Source organism: Balaenoptera physalus (genome assembly GCF_965194825.1).
Source record: "Balaenoptera physalus genome assembly, chromosome: 13".
Taxonomy (NCBI): Eukaryota; Metazoa; Chordata; class Mammalia; order Artiodactyla; family Balaenopteridae; genus Balaenoptera; species Balaenoptera physalus.
Window position 1 is genome coordinate 46,611,977 of NC_138892.1, and position 23,577 is coordinate 46,635,553.

At 39.1% G+C, this 23,577-nt stretch overlaps 1 protein-coding gene across 3 annotated transcripts in view; it reads right to left on the bottom strand.

Annotated features, from left to right (window-relative positions):
* Positions 1–12,516: 12,516 nt before the first annotated feature.
* LGR5 (leucine rich repeat containing G protein-coupled receptor 5) overlaps positions 12,517–23,577 on the bottom strand; it is a 122,448-nt gene continuing 111,387 nt past the window's right edge. For all 3 annotated transcript variants that reach the window (XM_082418914.1, XM_082418913.1, XM_082418912.1), the window contains 6 exons: positions 22,415–22,486; positions 19,406–19,477; positions 18,454–18,579; positions 17,287–17,432; positions 15,504–15,587; positions 12,517–14,296 (listed from right to left, as the gene is read on the bottom strand). In XM_082418914.1, the coding sequence (XP_082275040.1) occupies positions 13,209–14,296; positions 15,504–15,587; positions 17,287–17,432; positions 18,454–18,579; positions 19,406–19,477; positions 22,415–22,486 (1,588 nt within the window). In that variant the 3' untranslated portion in view covers positions 12,517–13,208. The remainder of the gene's footprint in view (positions 14,297–15,503; positions 15,588–17,286; positions 17,433–18,453; positions 18,580–19,405; positions 19,478–22,414; positions 22,487–23,577) is intronic.

Consider the following 23,577-nt stretch of genomic DNA (forward strand, 5'->3'; position numbering starts at 1 on the left):
CCTAAATGTTGTAGGATGGTTTGCACTGTTTAAAAACCTGTGGATTTTTAAAAACCTTCTAATGTGTTTGTGGGGAGGAGGGTGATCTTGACGTCTTACTCTTCCGCCATCTTGAAGCTCCTCTCCTAAAAATCTAAAAAGCTTCTCTGGCTTTGTGCTAATTCATGCACAACTGACAATTTGTTAGACATGATGACATGTAAGACATGTGAAACTCCATAGCAGCCACATGGGTCCAGAAGAGAGACCTCTTGAGGCATATTGTGCTTCTAAATCCATATGAGCATGATTGAGTAGGAGTCAATCTTATCAGGCCCAATTTAAAAAGCCTTGACATAGAGAGTCAAGTTGGAGTTACAACTGCTGCTACTAGTTTTTTCCTTTCTTCTTTCCCTAACTTTGGGTAATATATGAATAAAATGCTACTTTGAACATTTACTGGTATCTGCTGCAACTTGCAGAGCCCTGTTTCATTCCCAGCCAAGGCTATAAGGTATATTCTGTGACTCTGTTACGAATCATGGTTATTTTTCTATTTATATAGAAGAACTACGTGGAGATGGCCCAGTCTTCAGTACTTTAAACTGATTTTTCCAAATGACATATTTTAGCGCAATTCCAAAAATGTTTCAATTGACGTGGAACTCAGTAATGCCAGGAATAAAATAATTCACTTGGGGAGCAAAAAATTTTGCATGAACTTAGAAAGAATATATGCTTCCTGTTTTCAACAAGAAAGCAGAAGATCTGAAATATTCAAGGCCAATTTGATTGGTCTTAAGTGATGTGACTTTATGGCGAGTGCTGGTGGGTCTGAATTTTTTCCTCCAGTTTAAAGACACAACTGCATAGAAGACAGTGAATAGACTGTTAAGAATATGAGTCTGTTGTATCACAGCTACCACATAGAATTATGAATATTTTGCTTTTATGCAAAGCTTTTTAGTAAGTTTTGGAGCCCACCCAAAACAGAACCAAATATGATTCTTCAAGGGCATCTTCAATGAGTTAAGTAAAAGCCTGAATCCAAACATGAAAGCTATTTGCACAGCTGTTCTAAAAGAGAATATACTGCATTTGTCCTTTACTTGGTCATTTTAAAGCTTCAAGATTGAATATCAATTCAGCCAAAATCAAAAGGTGGGTTTACAATGTTTGGTCTGTCAAGCAAATTAAATCTTGCAAATGTTCTTACCTAGTGCTGTAAGACTTATGAAAGAGGATAACAGCCAGCAGCCTGAGGGAGCTGAACCAATTAGGAAGGGTGATAGAGAGTTGGTGAGCTGTTTGCATTAATGGAGGTAATCAGGACATCTGCCAAGGCCAAAACAGACACTCAGCTTGGCACATCCTACAGTCGAAATGATGAGACTGCCTGTAGATATATTTGGCACTTTATGCTGGTTGAAATGGAGCTACAAAGAAAGAGAGGAGTGTGAAGCATTGTGAGTAATGAAAAAAGCATATCTAAAAGATCTGGATATTAGATTTAGCTCCCACTAGCTGTGTAATCATGACAGGACATTTCATTGCTTCTCATCTGTTTCTACATATACAAAATATGGAAATATGAGTACTTACCTCAGGGGTGTTGAGAGATCATATAATAGAAATTATCTTTAAAAAAATTAATATTTTGAGTTTGGGATCATTTTCCAAAATTTTGAGGTCAAAGAGATGCTATAAAATAACAATTTGCTTTTTTTGGACATAACTTCATTGCCATCAGTTGGAGCATATGACTCTACCAATAGTCAAGCATGAGTTAATTGCTGTCTAATTAAAAAACACAACAGAGATCACTGCCATCTAGATTCAGTGGTTCATTCCTGGTGTTATTGCCGAAAATAACAGGTAAGACAATCCATTAGCAGATGGTCTTAACTTTAAGACAAAGGGGTCAATATGAAGACTCTATTTTTCAATTCTGAGGATTCTCAGCGTGTTGAGTGGGCTCTTTTTCTGGTGTAATGGAGGGTAAAGACCACTCCTCAATTCGGGACTCAGTGTTCACTTGCTGATGGGTCCAGAAAGAGCATTCATTGCTCTGTAAGTGCAAAGAGTAGCCAGTAATCCAAGCCACTTTCTATACTTTTTATTGGAATTGCTTATGAAGGGCATGGCAGTATTGACCAGTTTAAGCTTACTTATGCTTCCAGGCAGAAGTAATAAAATGACCTAATCAGGCAAGAGAAATTGCATAAAGTTTGCATGATCCCCAAGCTGGAAGACAGCCCTCCAGGAACGTAATCTTAAGAGTAGAGAATTGCCTTATTTTTAACTATGATTTTACTTTTTATTGTAATGAGGCCAAATCTGGTGGGAGCTCTGGTCCCAGTGGTGGAAAGAGATAAAAATCACAGAACGTAAAGCAGGAGGTAATTGGCAGCATTGACTTTTGGTGACTGATTAATGCAGTACGGAATAAAAGCAATGTGATCTAGCGGGGGGGTGGGAGAGGAGAGTCTGAGTAGAAATAGCCAAGAGTAAAAGAGTAAAATCCAGGGCTTCCAGTATATTGTAAATGAGCCTCCTATGTTAGGACTGGCAAATGAAAATAGCAGTGGCTTAGATAACCAACAAGGACCTACTGTATAATATAGGGAACTGTACTCAGTATTTTGTAATAACCTATAAGGGAAAAGAATCTGAAAAAGAATATGTATATGTATAGATATTTAACTGAATCACTGTGCTATACACCTGAAACTAACACAGCATTGTAAATCAACTATTAAAAAAATAATAAAATTATGCAAAAAAATAAAAATAAAATTTTAAATTGGCTACAAATACAAAAAAGAAAGAAAAAAGATAAAGAGGAAGGAAGAAAGAAATGAGGAAAGAAAGGAAGGGAGGAAGGAAGAGAAAAGGAAGGAAGAAAATTTCTCAAGTAAAAATCCAGGCGATGTGGTAAGAAGGGAGAGAGGGAGGAAGGAAGGAAGGAAGAAAAGTTTCTTAAGTAAAAATCCAGGCAATGTGGCACTCCCTGGTGATAGAGGGCCTAGGCACCTTCTGTCTTGTTGCTGTCTTGTGTGATCACCATTCCCAACAGAGCTGCCACATATGGTTCTGCTTGTCATGTCCTGCACATGGTCAAAGCCCATGATCAGCTAGCTTATCAAGCATCCTAGGGCACTGGTTGAGTCGGTCTGGAGGAAGGAGGGTCTTTTTCTAATTCACAAAAAGGGACCACCTGGACCCCAAGATCTATGGGGAGGGTGGGCCTTTTTCTGAATTGCACACAGCAGTGTGGTGGTCCTGATGGTTCAAGATGGCTTTTCCAGTCCCAGGCCTTTTGTTCACATTCCGTTTAGCAGGAAGGAAGAAGGAGAAAGACAAACCTCCTCTCTTAAGAGTACTTCATAGAAGTTAAATATAACCATATCTACTTTTGTCCCGTTCTTCAGACACTTGGCCACTGCAAGGGGGGCTGGGGCATGTAGTCTTTATTTAGGTGGCTATGCGGACAGCAAAAATTCAAGGTTGAAGCATAGAATACATATTTGGGGACAGCTAAACATCTCTCCCACACCATCAAATTAGAGTGAACAGACTATAGAATGAGGTTAGTGGCTTGAACCTAGTTCTGATCTCTAAATAAAACTAATGGTGAACCACTAAAATCCCTTCCAGTTTTATAATCCTACTCTATAAATCTTTAGTTTGGAATAAGAAAACAGAAAGCACATTTCCCAGACTTAGATGATTAAAGTAGGTTCAGGGATGGGCATTCAATAACTAACACTTAGTTGAGGCCTTAGTCTATATCAGACACTGTTCTAAGTGCTTGAGGTTGATTAACTTATTTAAATTCTTATATCAGCCCAATGAGATATTGTTAAAATCCCCATTTTATAGATGATAAACTGAGTCACAAGAGGTTAAGTAACTCAACTGAGACACAGTAAATGACAAACCTGGGAAGGTGACTTCTGAGTGCATGCCCTTAGTTGGAAACCTACAACCTCTAAAGTGACTTAAGTTGGTTCACTGAGAAGCAATCCTGGGGCCTTTGGGGGAATTATTGAGAAGGAGGCTCTTTGTTGTTGTTGTTGTTACTAAACTAGTAGAACGTAAGCCTGGAACTGTGGCAGCCTGGAACTACTTCAGAAGCAATGTGAAAGCCCATTGGGAATGAGGTCCAGGAGGAACGCGGAACTGAGATGGAGAAAGAGATATTCTGGTGCTAGCAGGATTCACTGTGTCTGAAATCAGATACCCCTAGATTTTTCAGGTATTTAAAATTTTTTATTCTCATCACTACCTCCACCTGCCCCACATACCTTTTCTTTAAATTGAGCTTCTGAGATTCAGTAGAGTTGTCTTCTGACAACACAGTAAGTTAACCAAAATCAGTTAACATTTGTGGACCTATGTCTGAAGATCATTAAGTTGCATCACTGATTAAGACACTAAAGACAGAAGATGGAGTATGTTCTTAGAGCTACATGAATTAAGCAACTTAAGTAGTAACTTGTTGAGAGGTATGGAAGAATGGAAAGCGAGAAAGTTGCATATTTAGATATGTAGGGGGTGGAGCTGAGAAGAGAAGACTGAAAATTCAGAGACAACTATCGCAATAATGCTTAAGGTCTCTTTAATTTGCGTTCAACGCCTGGCTACGTACCTGGGAAAGTTCACCCCTCTAAGCCAACATTTCTTGTGTAAGAGGAGATTAAAACTAGCATTTATATATCTTATTTGGGGTTGTGAGGATAATATGATCATACAGGTTAAGGGCTTAGGCCAGTGTCTGGAACACTAAATACTCAATAGCGTTAGCCTTCCATAGCAGATGTGAGATTATAGAAGCAGTTTGAGGGAAGAAGCCTCAGAAATGTGGGTTAGGGCAGCATTTCAGTATAACTAGAGAAGGCTTGTGGTTGGGGGTCTAATTACTTTCAATTCCCGAGAGTAATTAAGACCTGAAGAACAAGTTGGGATGAAAGTGGAGTAATCAGGTAAGTTATGAGATATATATATAAAAATATCAAGCTAGTTTGGACCTATATTTGGCAAATAAAGTTCCATTGAAGGTTTGGAAACAAAATGGTGCTGACAGATGGGGATAGCACTAGCAAAGAGATGAAAGGAAACTATGGCTTTTTAAAAAGTTGGAAATTCCCTACTGTGGGAAGTGTACTAAAGAGATTACAATGATCTAGGCCTTTTCTCCTCAGTGTGATTCTAGATCTACAGCATCAGGAACATCTGGAAGCTTGTTAGACATGCAGAATCTCAGGCCCCACTCCAGACCTACTGAATTGGGGTCTACGTTTTGATAAGATCCCTGTATGATTTTACGCACATTAAAATTTGGGAAGCACTGGTCAAGGCTAGAGAAAAATGCATGGATTTCATTGTTTGAAATACAAAAGAATGCAGGAATGTGGTCCCAAATCACTGGAACATCTAAATGTTGGGAATACAGTGGCTGCACGTCGCATAATTTTCTTCAGGCTCTGTCTCATTTGAGGTGTGTGCCTACCAGGCACAGAAACGTAGCACTAACCATTGATCTACATCCTATCAGTGTTCTTTCCACTAAAACTGATGCTAAGGAGTAATTCTGGCTCCCCAAGTTTTAAATCTTTAAATGGTCTTGAAATTTTAGTGAATGGTAGCTCCTTGTTTATTGTGAATAAAGGAGAGTTGGATTAGTTATGTATTGCTGTATGACACACTACCCCAAAACTAAGCAGCTTAAAGCAACAAACTATTCTATCACTGTCTCTGTGGGTCAGGAATCCAGGAGTGGCTTAGCTGGGTGGTTTGGCTCAGAATTTCTTATGAAGCTGTATCCAGCTATTGACAGGGGCTGCAGTCAGTCATCTGAGGCTTAACTAGGGCTGAAGGATCTACTTTCAAGCTTGCTCACATAGTTGTTTGCAGGCCTCAGTTTCTCACCACATGTATGTCTCCATAGACTGCATGAGTGGCTTCATGGGATGGCAGCTGGCTTTCCCAGAGCGAGTGCGCCAGGGGAGAGAGACAGAGACAGGCGGAAAGAGAGAGGGGGCACTAAAAATGGAAGTTGCAGCCTTTTATAATCTAACAATGGAACTGACACACCATCACTTTTGCCATATGTTGGTCTCACAGACCAACCTTGGTACAATATGGTAGGGGATTACACAAGGGTGTGAATATCAGCAGGTGGAGGTCATTGATAGGCCATCTTGGAGCCTGGCACTCCAGGTGCTGCTTGTATAGCTGGGAGTGTCTTCAGTCTCAATGGAGAGGAGGGTACTGAAACAATGGATGGCTTGCAGATCTCATACCCATATTTAAACTTCAAGAGCTACTGATCCAAGCAGAAATGGATTTTAGTCCTAATTGGTGGGGAAAAGAGGGGAATATGGAAGCAAAGAACACCTATTCACTTGAGATTGCCTTTATATTCCAAAAAATTGGATGCAGAACACTCAGCAGTTCTTTCATTCATAATTGCATCAAAAGTGGGGAAGGGATGTTTTACTTGAAAATAGTCAAACCGACTCCTCTAAACAGGCCATACTTGCCCGCATACTAACCTTACTACATCAAAGTTTGGCCACAATGAATGATGAATATAACCAGATGTTGGGAAAAATTTGCAACTCCTCTTATCAACAGGCCTGCAGATTCTGCTTCAGGTGATGCCATATGCTTCTTGATCAGCTCTGTGCATCTTTCTTTATGCAATCTCTCACACGGAACCAGGCATATGATGAACCCAGCCCACTTTACATCCCATTGTCTATATAAACTATTAAAACTGAAAAAAATTGTATAGAAGAGCTATTGTTGCCCATCTCCATGGAATTTTGGCTGGGATAGATACCTCCAGTTCCTATATAAAAAATATTTAGGGACTTCCCTGGCAGTCCAGTGGTTAAGACTTTGTGTTTCCCCTGCAAGGGGTGCGGGTTCGACCAAGGATCTAAGATCCTGCATACCGTGTGGCATAGCCAAAAAAAAAAAAAATTTTTTTTTAATTTTTCTTCTTCGTTACAGAGGTATTCAGAGGAAAAACTCTGAATACATCACTGATCATCAACATCACTAATCATCAGGGAGATGCAAATTAAAACCACAATGAGATATCACCTCACACCTTTAGAATAAACAAGAAATAAGTGTTGGCGAGGATGTGGACAAAAGGGAACCCTCATGCGCTGTTAGTGGGAATGTAAATTGGTGCAGCCACTGTGAAAGTTCCTCAAAATATTAAAAATAGAACTACTATATAATCCAGCAATTCCACTTCTGGGTATTTATTCAAAGAAAACAAAACCACTGATTTGAAAAGATATATACACCCTTATGTTCACTGTAGCATTAATTACAATAGCCAAGATATGGAGACAATCTAAGAGCCCATCAACAAATGAATGGATAAAGAAGATGTGGTACATATGCAAGTTGTTACCTGTGCTTCGGACAAATTGGCTGTGGGTGGAATGTTCCAAAGACCCTCTCCTGAAGTTCAATACATTTGCTAGAGTGACTAACAGAACCCAGAGAAACAGTTTACTTACTAGATGACTGGTTTCTTATAAAAGGATATAACTCAGAAACAGCCAGGTGGAAGAGATGCATAGGGCAAGGTATGTGGAAAGGGCTCTGAGCTGCATGCCCTCTCCAGACCCTCTCGCCAGATCTCCACATGTTCACCAACCTGGAAGCTCTCTGAACCCCACCCTTTTGGATTTTTATGGAAGCTTCATTACACAGGCTGATTGATTAAATCACTGGCCATTGGTGATTGAACTCAGTCTCTAGCCTCTCTCCCTTCCCAGGAGGTTGGGGACAGGGTAAGGGTGTGACTGGGGGTGGGGTGGGGGTGGGACTGAAAGTTCCAACCCTATAATCACAGGGTTGGTTCCCACAGCAACTGGCCCCCACCGTTAGATTAGTAGGGACTTCCCCAAAGCCACCTCATTAACATAACAAAAGACACCTTCAGGGCTCTTCTCACTTAGGAAATTCCAAGAGTTTTAGGAGCTCTGTGCCAGGAATGGGGAACAAGACCGACTATATATTTCTTATTATAAATCACAATATCACACCTTCTAAGAAGACTAACACAAGAATTCAGCTAAAACATTGAGAATTGAAAAGTTAGCCATTATTTGATTTAATTTCTCCTTCAATATAATTGATTTTCTTTGGTATCCAAGACATCTGACAAATGAATCTTACTTAGATTAAACCCAACTCTGTCTCCCTGAATTATTCACCAATTGGTTCTTGTTCTCTGAAAGAGTAGTTCAGCTTACTCTATGACTGCCTTTCAAGTGCTATTAACTAAAAATGCAAGTTTTAATACTAGGTCCTCATCTTTGACCTTAGGGAGTGACTTAAATACTCTGACTCACTGTTTCTTCAACTGCAAAATGGCAAGTCTTACTTTGTTCATGTCATAGGGTTGTTGGGAAAGTAACAGTAACCATTTATTAAATATTTACTATGTTCTAGGTACTAATGAGAACTTTATACACTGAGTTATTAATACTCCTAATCCTATGAGGCTGGTGGTATTATTCCCATTTTACTGAGGAGAAAGTTGAGACTGGGAAAAATTAAATAACTTGCCCAACTACTACAGAGTCATAAGACTAGAATTTGAACACAGTTCTGTCTGGTAGCAAATTCCTGGACTTAATCATTTTACTCTTTGGCCTGCTATGAAAGAAAGCACTTCATAAATGTCAATTATTCAAATATTTCAAATGATTTCCTTTAGCCTTTTCTCTGGGTGAAACATTCTCATTTTTTTCAGTTATTCCTTGAAGAACTATCATTTCCCCAGCCCATATCATTAGATTCACTGTCCTCATGGAGTAGCATGTTTTTAAGGTTCCCACTTAATATATCCTAACTAGAATGGGAAGTGATGTCCTAATGTGGCTAGAGTTAGGAACAACATTCCACAATGCTTCTCCAGCTCATAACATGTGTGTTCTACCTGTTTCTGAACCCAGACAGGCTAAAGCTTTGTTATCATCCTCCTCAATAGGCTGCAAGGGTCAAACATGCTGGGACTTGTGTCTGAAATGAATGAATCAGTGTAGAATCTGAGTTCAACATCTTAAGAAATGTCCATAAGGAGGATATTGAAATGGGGGTGTCGTGACAGAGCCCCTGACCGCTTCACTTGCAAGGAAAACCTACCATAACCTTAGTGTATTTTAGGGCCTCTGTCCTGAGAGAGAAAGTTGTCAGTGTTCAGTGAATTGGAAGAACATAGACCCTCTTAACTACATAGTTAAACTGTAAAATAAAATTTCCAAATGCTGAAGAGCAAGAATGGAGTTTATGTCATCACAAGGAGCCCCATTTATTTATCTAGGGCTTATTCTCTTGTTGACCAATGGGCCCCTGAACTAAATGCAATGATAAGATTAATAAGGAAAGCAAGACATTGTTATTTTTTCAAATGTTAGAGTTTTCTGGTTCAAAATGAAAAAGGTGTTGTGAATTTTATTACCTTTTACTACCTGGCCTTTCTACTTTTGGCCAAAACAAAATGAAAAGATGTTTTCTATTTCATGTAAGAATGATTTTCTCCAGTAGCAGTTGTGAGAAAAAGTTATGTGCAATAACAACCACCTAATATATTTTTATATTAAAGTGTCATTCAAAACAGTTTGTAGTAGATGCCATATGAATAGAGGAGCTGAAAATAATGAGTTTTATTGATGTAAATTGTTGAACGCTAAAGCAAAGGTAGCTCCTCTTTTGAGTAAGATCTTTAAGTTTTTTTGTTCTGTTTTGTTTTTTTTTAATTTATTTATTTTATTTTTGGCTGCATTGGGTTTTCGTTGCTGTGCGCGGGCTTTCTCTAGTCGCAGCGAGCAGGGGCTACTCTTTGTTGTGGTGCACGGGCGTCTCATTGCGGTGGCTTCTATTGTTGCGGAGCACGGGCTCTGGTGCATGGGCTTCAGTAGTCGTGGCTCACGGGCTCTAGAGCGCAGGCTCAGTAGTTGTGGTGCACGGGCTTAGTTGCTACGTGGCATGTGGGATCTTCCCGGACCAGTGCTTGAACCCATGTCCCCTGCACTGGCAGGCGGATTCTTAACCACTGTGCTACCAGGGAAGCCCAAGATCTTTAAGATGTGTCTTTCCAGAGAGAGTTTCCTTGGGCTCTGCATCTAAAGTAACTTGCCAGTCACTCCTGTCATGCTGTTCAGCTTCATTTCCTTCATTCATGTTCCTGTCATATATTTCCTTGTTTATATTTGCTCATTGTCTATCTCTGCTCTACTGAAATGTAAACTCCAGACCATATTTTATTATCCCCGTGCATAGAACACTGCATATAGTAAGCACATGATACCTGCTGAATGAATGAATCCGTTTTGAAATCATAAAATTGTTAACCATTTACTCTAGGCTAGCCCACCAGTTTGTGTTCTTTTGTTTTGTTTTTGTTTTCGCTGTTGTTCAGCCTGTCAACAGTTTATTATATCTTCTCCGTCCACTGTGGATTTATTTATTTGGATGTGATTCCAGTCATTCTGATTTAGTGTATTATAGCGGAGAGCATTTATCAGATACTTCACAGAGCAGTGTTTGGTGTGAGGTGTATTATAACTAGGTTTTGCTAATAAAGTAATAGAGTTCGTGGATTTTTAAAGAAATAAGTCAGAGTGGGGTTTTTTTTCCTTTAAAAAAGTCACACCACTGACTTGCATTCTCTTGAGTGGGAGAGAAAGGGAAGGGTGGGCTTCCGGGACGTTCCTAACTTTGGGCACCCAAGAGCAAGTATGTGGAGAAGAGAGACTGAGATCCACCGCTTCTGAGGCAACTTCCGTATCAGTTGCCTGCGCTAAGAGGTATGAGGTTAAGAGCAGTGAGATTATGTCATGGCCCTTGTTTCAGCTGGAGACAAACAAAGTGTAGACTGCATAGTAGGATCCCACTGGATGCCTGTTAAGTAGGTTAGGTTGAAGCATGTGATGATATCTGATAGATGGGTGGGAAGCTCAGTGCCAGGTACCCTGGAGGTGCTCAGTCGATATGGGTTCGTCTTTGCAATAATGCTGAGGCTCCAACTACTACCTGATGGTTTCATTTTACAATTTGTACGGGCAGAGCAGGAATCATCATCGAAGCTGGGAGGGTCTGGCACTAGGTGTTTAGAAAAATCATTTCATTTCTTATGTTTTGGGGGATGAGAACTAAAGGGGAATAGTGTATTTCTTTGTGCCCCGAGAATCACATGTATTTATCTTTCGGCCTTGACATGGTCGTAAAATATGTTTTCTTTAAAGGAAAAATTTATGGAAAACTCATGTTCATGTTGAATGATTTTAGGGTTGATTTGTTATTTATACATTTCTTTCTAATTGTGTTTTTTTCTTTTTACATTGCAAAAGAAGTAGATTCTGGCTATGAAGTCCAAACTATCACTGGGGAAAATGAATTTCACCAAGTCATTTGTCATGACAAAAATGGCTTATCAGTCATAGTTAAAACAATCTAGGAGTTGGTAAAGATATTTTGATTTGTTCTTGTGAAAGATTTACTTCTTAAGACAAGTCCAAAATACTTAAAATACTGAAGTGCAAATACTTCGATAGCAGATGTATTTAAACCTCAAAACTCAAAAACATTTAGGTGACCATGTATTTGCCTATGGGCTCAATAAAACACTTGAAAATATTTTGTTTTATAGTCACACATTTTATTACAAATTTCTTTTATTTTGTACCTAATAGAAAAGCAAGTTTGGAGTCTATTTACAAGTACTATATACATTTACATATATTACATACAGTTAATGAATTTAAAGAAAATGGGCAGAGAAACACAATATATATGGAAGAATATGCCACTGTACATGGTTTATTATCATGGTCCTTAGTATTACTGAATCTTTACTGTAGTAATAAATACAGTTCTATATTTACACATCTTATAAAACATCTCATAAATGTATTTTTCTCAATTCCAAGTTAAAACATCTGATCAAAATAAACATGCTTATATAAAAATAAATCTACCTAACAGTCTTTTGGTTTGGATGTATTGAAGCTAATGTAGTATAATAGAAATTATGAATTAATCCTTTGACCTTTAGTATTTAATAATTTTGCCTTGTACAATACCTAACACATGTATTAAATATGGAATAAGCAGAGAAGTCATGTTCTTGACATCAGGTGGGTTGATCCAAAGACAACATAGCTAAAACCAAGCTAAATAAACAGGATAATATATTACCAAGTTTCTGTTGAGTCAAAAGTGGTTGCAGACATTGTTGCTAAAGCTACTAGAGATACATGTAAGAAGTTATGCCAGTGGATTTAGTTTATGCTGTGTCTCCATTTGATTGTTACCTTATGATGCACATCAGTTTGAATCAAGTGATAAAACCTCCTGTGAAAAACGTGCACTCACCCAGGGGGAAAATAATCCCAGGTTGCTTACCGTCTTTTCTGCGTATGTCCATTGCCGGCAATGGAGTTTTCTTCGAACCTCTGGACACCAAGGAGTTAAAAATGAATTAGACAAGAGAACCTCATCTGTACGTCATTGCCTTCATGGCAATTTATGAATTTAAGTTCATTTTCCTTTCAAAATATTTGTAAGCAGTTTTATTCCACTGAGGGTGGAACCATCCAGTGCTGATACATAAAATCTAGCATCTCTAAAAATGATGTGACTATGAATGAATTAATAGTGCCTTATGTTATCCATTCACAGGGGTATTGGTGACCTGGAAGGATCCTTTCTGAGGAAAGGTGAAGCAGTACTAAAACATCTCCACATGGTCATTAAAATGAAATCCTACTGGTCACAACCATTACTTAGTAATGTAGGCCATTTAAAAACTCTTATTTTCCTAATACCTCCAACCATATATGAAGGGGTTTTCTGGTTTAAAACCCCTTTTGCAAGCAAGTGAGTTGAAAAAGAATTCAGTTGAAATCATGGAGAATTTTTTGAACATTTCAATCTGTTTTTTAAATATTTATATATATTTTAGGCTTACCTGAATAGTGTGACTGAGTTATATAGCTGAACGAGTTATATAAGCAGCATTTAGACTTATTTTTCACTCTCTTGTATCAATAATTATCAGCTTTTTGACACTGAGAGGTTATTTTTTTTTTCTAAATCAAGTTTCAACTCAGCTCTTTTTAGTTACTGCTCTGATATACTCAACCTCACATTTTTGGGTTTTCAATTTTTGAAAACTTTCTCTCACATATTAATTAGAGACATGGGACAAATGCCACAGATGAAAGATGACAGCTTTCGGTCATCGGATAAGCTGGTGGTGACCCAGAATTGGAAGGCAGGTCATAGGCTCTGCTGGCACTGGTGAAGGTTACCAAGGCCTGGGTTGAGTCACAGGACTGTTTCTCAACATCATCAGAGTTAATAGACATCAGGCTTGTGTGTTTCGCTCTTGTCCAGAAGTGGGTTTGCTTTCCCAGGCTCCCCAGATCCTCCTTAAAATGGGGATTGAAGAGGATGTAGAGAAGGGGATTGAGACATGCAGGAAGGGGGACAATTACCAGAAGGATAAACTTAATTACTTCAGGGCTGATGAATGTGAGGTTCAGTAAAGAGGAGAAGGACAAGAAAGCCACCGGGCAGTAAAGGATACAGTTGGTGAAGAGCAACAAAGCAATGTGCTTCACCATAGAACAGTCCCAAATATTCTCCAGGTCTCCCTTTTCTAAATTGCAGTAGAGCTTGGTGTAGGCAATGGTCATCACGAGGAAGCAAAGGGAATTGAGCAAGACGAGGGCCACCATGTAGCCTGTGGCGCTGGGCTCCCCAAAGGGCAGCGGCAGGCAGAGCGGGGAGGCGCTGTACTCGCTGCCGCCCAGCAGGGGAACCGCGGCGATGGTCACGGCCAGCACGGCGCAGAGCACAACGATTGCTTTCAGACTGGAAAAAGGAGTTTTCGTTTCGAATTTCGCAGAGCATTTCACAGAGAACCCACGCTCCAGGGCTGCCAGGGTAAGCAGGAAAACCGAGGATTCCGAAGCAAAAATGGACAAAAACCCGACGACCTGGCAGCCGACCCCCTGCTCCCACCACGCACCGTGCTGCGCAAAGCTGCCGAAAGTAAAGGCATCGACGCCAGCCAGCACAGCACTGGAGACCCCCGTGAGCATGTTCACCACGGCTATTAACCCAATTAACAGTTTTACGGAGGAAATGTACAGAGGGGCTCTGAACACGGTTGAGGTCACCAGGGCATTACACGTCAGTGCCAAAACTGCTATGGTCCACACTCCAATGCGGATCAGCCAGCTACCGAACAGGTATTCGCAGAGTTTGAAAGGGCCTAGAAGTCCAAGGAAGAAAAAGGCTGGGTATCAAATTAGGGTTCACAACTTTTGCCAAATTACCTCTTTGTTTCTCGTATTAGGACACCAAGAGATAGAGACCAGTAACAGCCATGGTAACACACAGTTCCCTTATGGCACACTCCACTTTATTAAACCACTATTTAATGTAAAGGTTAGTATACCGGGTGCCCAGAGTTTCAAGCTATGCCCAGAGAAATGGAGCCGGGGAGTTTAAATCACTGGATTCAGGTCGCCCAAATACAGCAGTGTGAGGGCCAGGTAACAAGTCAGATCTCTGTTTTTTTTTTTTTTTTTTTTTAATAAAGTTTTTTTTTTTTTGATGTGGACCATATTTAAAGTCTTTATTGAATTTGTTACAATATTGCTTCTGTTTTTTTTATGTTTTGTTTTTTTGGCCTGGAGGCATGCGGGATCTTTTCTCCCCGACCAGGGATCGAACCCACACCCCGTGCATTGGAAGGTGAGGTCTTAACCACTGGACCACCAGGGAAGTCCCTCCTGGGCTTTTTACGATATTTGTCCAGAATGCTTCAAAAAAGGTTCTGTAAACAGGGAAGGAGAATCCTAGGGAAATACTCAGTGATGTTAGAAGAGGAAGTATGAAGGTGCATTTCATGAGAATGTTGTCTTAGGTTTAGATTGACATTTGACGTTTAGGAGCAAGGAACCATCAAATTGTTGAAAATAAAATATCAACCTTCCCCAGCTGTCTTTTTTTTTTCAACTGGTCTATCCTATTTCAGGGAATGGGAAAAACAATTAAGTGAATAATACATATAGTTTTTACTTATCTCTAAAACTATCATTTGCTTTAACCAAATAGCTATTTAGAGAAGACTTACAGGAAATCACAGTCAAAAATCAGTGATTACATGAAGCAAGACTGTTGCATACCAGACTAAATTGCTAATATTATTTTAAAAATTACATATACTTCTAACTATAAGATTGGTTCTTTAATTTCCATTAATGTGAATCAAAAGTCTCCTACAAAAATCCTATTTAAGAATGGAGACCAACTCCAGGGAACGAACATTTGTATTTTAAAGGTCCCCATGGGGTGGGATATTGATGAGATGCAAAGGTGGCACAGATTTTGCCTTGAAGTGTAGCCAAATGTCCCTGATGGCCTCAGAGTTAAGGGTGAGTACTGCTGCTGAGCAGTTCTGATGCCTTTCTCACCTGGGGAAGGTGAGCATTGCACCGAATGAAGGGCTTTCAGGTCTTCCTCAAAATCAAGCAGGAAATCTTCAAGATCACGCTCATCTGCAGGAATGAGAAGTTCTGGAATGATTAGTTCTGTCTCTCTTTTCAGGGACCAACTTCCAGGGAGGAGAGTCCTGGATTGCCCTGGAGACATGAAATGTCACAAAGGGAACTGAGAGTCAGACATCCCACTTTTCCCTGGGCTTTCTTGCAAGTCTATTATAAAATTGCTTTGGGATGTTCTACTCAAGCTACTATATGACACTATTTCAGCAGAACTGGGGGCAAGGGATAGTAACCCTGGACTCCCTGTCATATGTCGAAGCTCTCTCATTCTGTTCTTGTTCCCTGGAGCTCACAATGGCCCCAAATTGCACTGACCTAAATTAGAGAGAGAGCGTGGGCCTCTCCATTCAGTGGAAGAACCACTTTATCCAATTTTCTAACACTTAGATGGCTATAGTGCAAATGTTCTGAGCTGTGTTCTCTGAGTACAAGAGGGAGAATTAGTAAGTTTCTATCTTTCTGGGGAATTCTGCTTAACAGAGGACAAATCAGGTAACTGCCTGGTGCTTGGACTAGCTATCCATGAAACAGGAGTTTTGTGATCTAACACACTTACTGATTTAATTGGTCTGGTGTGAGGTTTGGGCACCAGTGTTTTTTAAAAGCTTCTGTGTGATTACAATATATGGACCAGGGTTGCGAATCATTGTCCTTGAAAATAAACTCCACGAAGAACCTTGTCTCTCTTGTTCATTGTGTGCCTCTAGGGCACAGAACACAGTGCCTGGCACACAGTAGACACTCTAATTGTTTATTTTTTTGGGGGGGGGCGAATAAATATAGTAGAAATTAGGGTGGGTGAGGCAGAAAAACCAAAAATGAAAGCAAGAACAAGAGCAAGACATATGCTGTAGCCTAAAATAAAAAAGCCAAAGGCTATAATATCAGCTCTTTAATCAGATCTGTGTGCAGGAAGAAAAGTTAAGATAATGTGCAGACAGATTGACTCATACTTGCTTGGGAATCAACAAATCATTAAGACCCAAAGGAAGAAAAGCCAGTCTATTTAGACTCTGTGCAAACTTGCAAGGTTGGCAGGGAAAGGAAATTGGGGACTGCCCAGAGCACTGCTTCGTTACCACAGGTGTGGTTTGAGGTACATTGTTGTCTATTTAAGTCAGGTCTTGCTTCAAGGAAAGCCAAGTGCTTTACAGACATTATCTCATTTCACTTTCCTGACAGCTAGCCTTGTGGGGGGTAGGTGGGGAGAATGTTTTAGGATTAGCTGGATAAGAAGTTGGATTCCTAAGCCCTTCTGCTGAAATATGGAGGCATCTAAAATGTCTATATCCTCCACTCCCCACTGGGGTTTAAGAATAAAAATAGATTGTATTTTCTGGAGAAAAAAGTGCAGAAGCATGTTTGAAAAAGTTATCCACAGGGATAAGGCCCTCATAAAAGTTTATGAAAATATTGATAATCAATTTTAATATTTACCCCTGAGGACAATATGTGCTAAAAGGGATCTAATTGTAAATATAAGTATTAAGAAATCCCTTAGAGAAAAGATGACTTTTTAGAATGAATCCTAAAGGAGTTTTCTCTTTCTCTAAGAATCTTTAAAAAGTGGGATTGATTCTCAACTTGCTGGGGTGATTACATAGGGACTTGTTTGGAGTTCAGATGATCTGCTCGATGACTTTTCAAGCCCCGTTCAGACACAATTTCATCACAGTGACATAGCAGCTCTTACCTTGAACTTGAAACATTCCAGCATCTTTCTTATGAAGGTCATCTGCACTGCTGTTGTCGCCTTTAGTCCATTGATTAGAAATTTTATAGACATTCTCACATACTCCAAATGCACAGCACTGATATGCATAAGGCATCTCTATAACCCTTTGAATGAACAAAACCAAACAAAAACACACACTTAAAGAAATAGATTGTTAAATACAGTGCTTATCTTTCACTCAATAATTCTGCCTGTGGATTTTAGCCTTAATTAATAATCTAAAATATTAACTATGTGCATAAAGATGTTGATTACAGTGCTATTCATAACAACGGAGTTATTAAAAATTATTGCCATGAAATGTTGACAGTTGCTGAGGTTGAGTGATGGATATATTATTTTCTCTACTTTTGTGTTTGAAAATTTCCATAATAAAAACATTAAAAAATGACTGTTAGGAAAATTGTAACACCATTAAAAAGTGCTTATGGTATGACATAACGTAAAGTGACAAAAACTTGATATAAGTTTGTATACGTACTGTGATTCTAACAATTAAAAATACAATGGAAACAAAATCTGGAAGGAAATAACATAAAACTTTGTTTAAGGGTATTTGTAGACATTTTTTCCTCTCTTTTATTTTCTAAACTCTCTTTTGGGGTTATGGTTTTAAAGTATGTAAAAAGTACTGTGGCTTAATATATATATAGAAAATATATATGTGTCTATACATATATATATATAAAATCTTTCAAGGGACTTTATCGCTAATAAGTGTAACAGGTTTTAAGAGCATTACTTCCTCAAACAAATATTAACTTAGTACATTTTATTAGAACATATACATAAGCAAGACGAATTTAAACATGTTAACAGGAGTACAATTATGTTATGATGTTATTTAATTACATGTCCTAGTTTGTATCTCATGGATCCCTGGTTTTCAAACTCTTCCCATGAACTCTGTGGTTCCAGGAGGCATCTTTGAAGAAGGAAGGAAGTGCGGTCAGGAAGACACTCTCTCCCACTCCAGGGCTTGTCCTAACAATGCCCCAGGGGTGGGGGACTTGAAGGCATGAAATGCAATTCAAAAGAGTCCCATAAATTTTGAAAACCACTATAACACGTCTATTGTTTCACATGACCACAAATGTATCTTATTAGTTTTAATGACAAACTCACTTGAGTTCTGGAAAGTTTTCAGATGATATCAAGCTCTGTAAGGCATGATTTCCTGTTAATTTTAAGTGAGTTAAACCATGTAACCCAGTTACAGGAAAAGACGACAGGCGGTTGGATGATAGGTCCCTGCAAAACATCAAACAACAATTGGCTTTTAGTCTGTGTTAGCATAAAACGATTATGTTAAAAAAGCAACCTAAAGATGATTAAACTGCTCCATAAAAACTTCTAAGCAGGGTCCTTCCTCTTAATGGTAAAAGGAACCATTTTGGTTTTAGCTCCTGACAACTCTTCTATTTACAATCAGAATTGCAGGAGGAAAAATGTTTTAATCACACCCAAATTGTAATTTCTACATTCAGCTTAATTTTGCCAGATGGGGACATCGAAAATCAAGTGGAGGGTGCTACATGTAGTTTGAAAAGTAGTGCTGACTAGATCAAGTTAGGGGTGAGGGGGAAAACATTGTTGGGGGATTATTTTCTTCCTTCTCACCATAACTTCTGTCTGACCAATTCCTTCTTTCTCTCTGAGACACGGGAGAGGGGGAGAGGAAGGAGCAAGAGGTGGAAAGGGAGGGAAAAAATGGACAGGAAGATCTTCTGTTAGTCAAGATGGCAAACTGTAAAATGAAAGACCTTTAGAACTGAACTGATGTCTTAGTCCATTCCACCTGATGGCTCAGCAAAAATGGAAAATTTCACCTCAATAACCAGAACCAGCTGTCACCCAGATCATCATTTATCCACGTAAGGACGCACATGGCCTTGGAGGGGCGGGGGGTGGGAAGTGGGGTGCTTCTTTCTGGTGTGATCCAGCTCCAGTGCAGGAGACACTGAGGGCTGGGCATTCTGTGCACTGCAGGCTTTTTCAGCAAAAGCAACATTTTTGATTAATCAGATGGGGCCCAATTATTAAAAGACATGCCATAAACAAGTCATGAAATACTCACAGCTTTCTTAGAGATGGCAAAGTGGAAAATGCATTGGGGTGAATAATGGCAATTTTGTTCCAAGCTAAATTCCTATTAAAAAAAAAAAAAAAAAAGGCAAGTGAGAGGATTATATAAAAGAAGACTTCGTGAAGTTTTACCATATATATTCATTCTTCTAACAAAATGTAATTTCCATTCAGGACAGGAGCAATTAACTCATCAAATCATCTTTCAGATGCAGATATTAATAGTATAAAATGATGAAAGAGAGAATTTTAAAGCAACCTTGTTTAAATCAATCCAGGAAAATCCTTCAGGTGGATATTTTAGATTTTACTCTCTTCTTGCTAAAAAGTTGACTTTAACATGGTTGTAAAATTTTATTAGGGCATTTCTAAGATGAGTGGGGGTCAGGGAGTTGGAAGAGACAGGAACTTCTGAGGCTCTTCCTCTGACAGGCAAGTAAATTTTAAGTTATAAAATGCCCCCGGATATGTAATGAAACTCAACAAAAATTTGTGTACATTGTCCATGTATGTCAGGCCTTAAGAGAAACACAGAGATACTGTCAAAAAAATTCCCAGTAAAGAGAATGGACATTTAATTCTTAACTGGAAAATGAAGAAGAGAGGGGCTAGCATATGTTGGAAATAAAAGCCTTTGATAACAAAATCTACAATTTATTGAGAAATAAAATTCACTCACCCCTTCCCTCCACGGACATATATGTAATGAAATGTAGATAATTTTACAGGAATAAGAACTTCCACATTTTAAAAAAAGAGCAATGAACTTAAAATTTGTATTTTTAAAATGCATAACTCATAAGGGAACTAAAGTGTAGACATTTGAGGAAACTGAAAGTGATCCCCGTCAACTTTTCTCTAGCACAGGTAAGTAATTTATTCATGGTGTTGGGCCCCCTGAGTTACCTAGGATAAATGGTATTCACAGAACATTTACATTCTCATTTGAAAGGCCCCGAACTGGGGGAAACTGGAAGGCTTTTTAGTTTGCTCCTTTCATCGATCGCAGAACAAAAGAAAATTCCAGCTAACAAGGGGAAGGAATGGCATGGAAGGAGTGGGAAAGCCACAAATGGGAATTGAGTAGGAGACTGTCTTCTGTTGAGCTGCTCATCAAATACGTGTCCAGTGAGGGTTGCAAGCCCTGCCATCTGCACTAGATGCTGGAGATAAGAAGATGAAAAAATTCTCGTCATTTTCAGGTAGGGCGTGGTGTACCTGTTGGCGGTGCTGAGTGTTGAGTCCTGTAGCAGAGAATGTGCAAAGCACATCAGAGTGGAGAGGGCTCAGAGACAGGAGATCTTGTTCTTATGGGATGGACAGGGGCAAGTTAAGAGTGGGGAGGAATCCAGTGGGCGACAGGACCAGGAGAAACAATGGTCCATGTGTCAAGGGACTGGGAACTGGTGGGTGAGAGATGAAGGTGTTCCAGGGGGTTGGAATCAGATTCTGAAGCATGGTGTTTGGAAGTTTGGTTTTGGTATTGAAGACAATAGGGGAATAACAGAAGATTTTTGAAGCAGGGAAGTAACATGATTCAATTCCTACTTAAGAAAGATTCTCTTTGGAGAATGAGATGAATGGGTAAAGACTGATGGTGGAAAGTCCGGTAAAGAGGGTGATGACAGTGATCTAGGAGAGTGATTCCATGGGTCTTTGGTGAAGAATATTTCAGTTCTACTCTCTCAGCAAATTTCAATTGTACAACACAGTGTTATCAAATATATCAACCTTTGATATATTTGAAAAAGAACTAACTTTTGGAAACAGCCAGAACTCCAACCTGGTGAATAAGGCAGGTAATAAAAGTAGGTAATGTACAATATCTTTGTTTCACATTTATTTTAAAAAGTTAAGGAACTTCACAAGCCGATTTTAGACCAAACGTAAGGAAAGGGCAACACAATTAAATTCAGAGCAAGATGGTTTTCACAGTGAATTTTTGGGAGAAAGTGATTCTCCAAGGTGAACTTAAAATGTTTTGAGGAATAATATTATTTTATGAAGGTATAGTCTCTTAAATGTTAAGAAAAGCTTTAGGAAAGAAAGGGTTTTTAACAACATCCTGCAGTTTAAACATTACCTATTGTCATCGTTCACCAAAATTACACTGAAATCCAGTTTCGGGATGGAAAAAAATCTGTCACGCACAAAAAATCTGTTACCGGTTTTTTTAAACTTATGGTTAATATATGGTATTTTCAGGTAGTGTGTGGTCTACCTGATGGCAGTGCTGAGTGTTGAGTCCTGTAGCAGAGAATGTGCAAAGCACATCAGAGTGGAGCAGTATTTATGGTATTTTCAATATGTATTAATATATATAATAATCTATTATAGTATATATTAATATATTATACATTTATATATAATATATTAATATATATAATATATTTCAAATATATGGTATTTGCAATCATAAAATGGAATTTAATATTTCCAAATCTTAGTCGTCTGAACAACAGAAGCATTTTCCGGGACAGTTGTGCTTAAACCTTAGTGTACTTGTTAAAATACCGATTCTCAGGCCCTACTCCAGAGGGTCTAACTCATGAGGCATGTAAGACCTGGACTCTGCATTTTTTACAGTCACCTCCAGGTGATTCTTAAGCACTTAGAGAGACTCACATTGAAAAACTGTTTAACCAGGAAAGAAAACCAGGCAGGAAGAACTGTGTGGTCGCCCCAGTTTTGCAGGCAGAACAATCTCTGCCGATTCCCGGCTAGGAACAGAAACACATTTTGTAGGCTGTTCAATAGCTTGGCCTCCTTCCTCTTTATCAGAGTTTCATGTCTGCTGACTGGCAGAGAGCAGATGGCAAGTTTACTGCTTTTGAACCTGTTCCTGGAAATGATCATGAGCAAAATATTTGCCTTCTCCTAGCAGATACGTGCACAAAGGCCCAACAATACAAGTATACAGTGAAAAGAAGATATTAGGGGAAGACCCGAAAGAGATAAAAAGTGCTCGACGTTGGGGAAGCTGCTGAGAGACAGTACTCACAGAGAGCGGAGGCTAAACAACTGCTGGAAGGTGTTGGCTCGAATCTCACACATTTCATTATGTCGCAGGTCTCTGAAATGACAGGTTCCAAAGATTCATTTCGGAGCCACCGGTTTCAAAGATTAGTCTTCAGAGAACTTTTACAGAGGGGTTACCTGCCCTCAGTCACAGGAACACATGAACTACGGCTACCCAGTGACATTGAGAAAAATTTCTCTTTGTTTAAAAAAGAACACTTGCAATTTATCCACATAAACAAGTATTGCCTCTCTTTCAAAGCAGCTATTCCCTTTGGGTGAATCTGAAGCTATATTCCAAATGCCAACATCATACACCTTGAGGATGCCTCTCTCTGCCTTCTGAGCCTTTCTTATATTCCTGGAGGGTCTTCAGGAGTGTCAAGTCTTTACCTTTCAAAGTGGATTTTTTCCTCCTCCCTTCCTTGCCCAAAGGCATTCGGAGAAAAATTAAGCCGAAAAGGATAGATGGTTAATATTGTTTTGACCAAAACCAAAGCATGACTATAAAGCAACAAGGCTGATGTTTTATGGAGAAGGCAATTTTAAGAGAGGAATTCTAAAATGTTTCATACATAAGTAGCATCAATGGCACCTGAAATATGACTAATATGGACCTCTTCTGAAGGTTACTATTGTGGTTTAGAATAGAAATTTTTTTTTTTTTTTGGCCGCACGCATGGCTTGCCGGATCTTAGTTCCCAGACGAGGGATCAAACCTGGGCCCCCGCAGTGAAAGTGCCAAGTCCTAACCACTGGACCACCAGGGAATTCCCGTGAAGGTTACTATTGTGAAGCAAACATACCAACAAACTCAAGTACCCCCATATTAAAACATAATGCCATGCAAATGAGCTTCACTTGTGTTCAGGAAAAAAACAAAACAAAACAAAAATAATGCCACTCATTGGATGTGTAAGTTAAAAAGCATTCCAAAGCTCAAATAAACCCAGTTCATTACTATACCAGGTTAGGGAAAAAAAACCAAAACATAATAAATGCTTTACTTATAGTATAATGCATGGTAAAATAATATCGTCTATGTCTCCCAACTTTACAGACATCCTATACAGTCACAGCTCCTGTGTGTAAGAAAGGAAAGCATCACATGTCTCCCCAGTGAACCACAGGGTAAGCAAACCAATG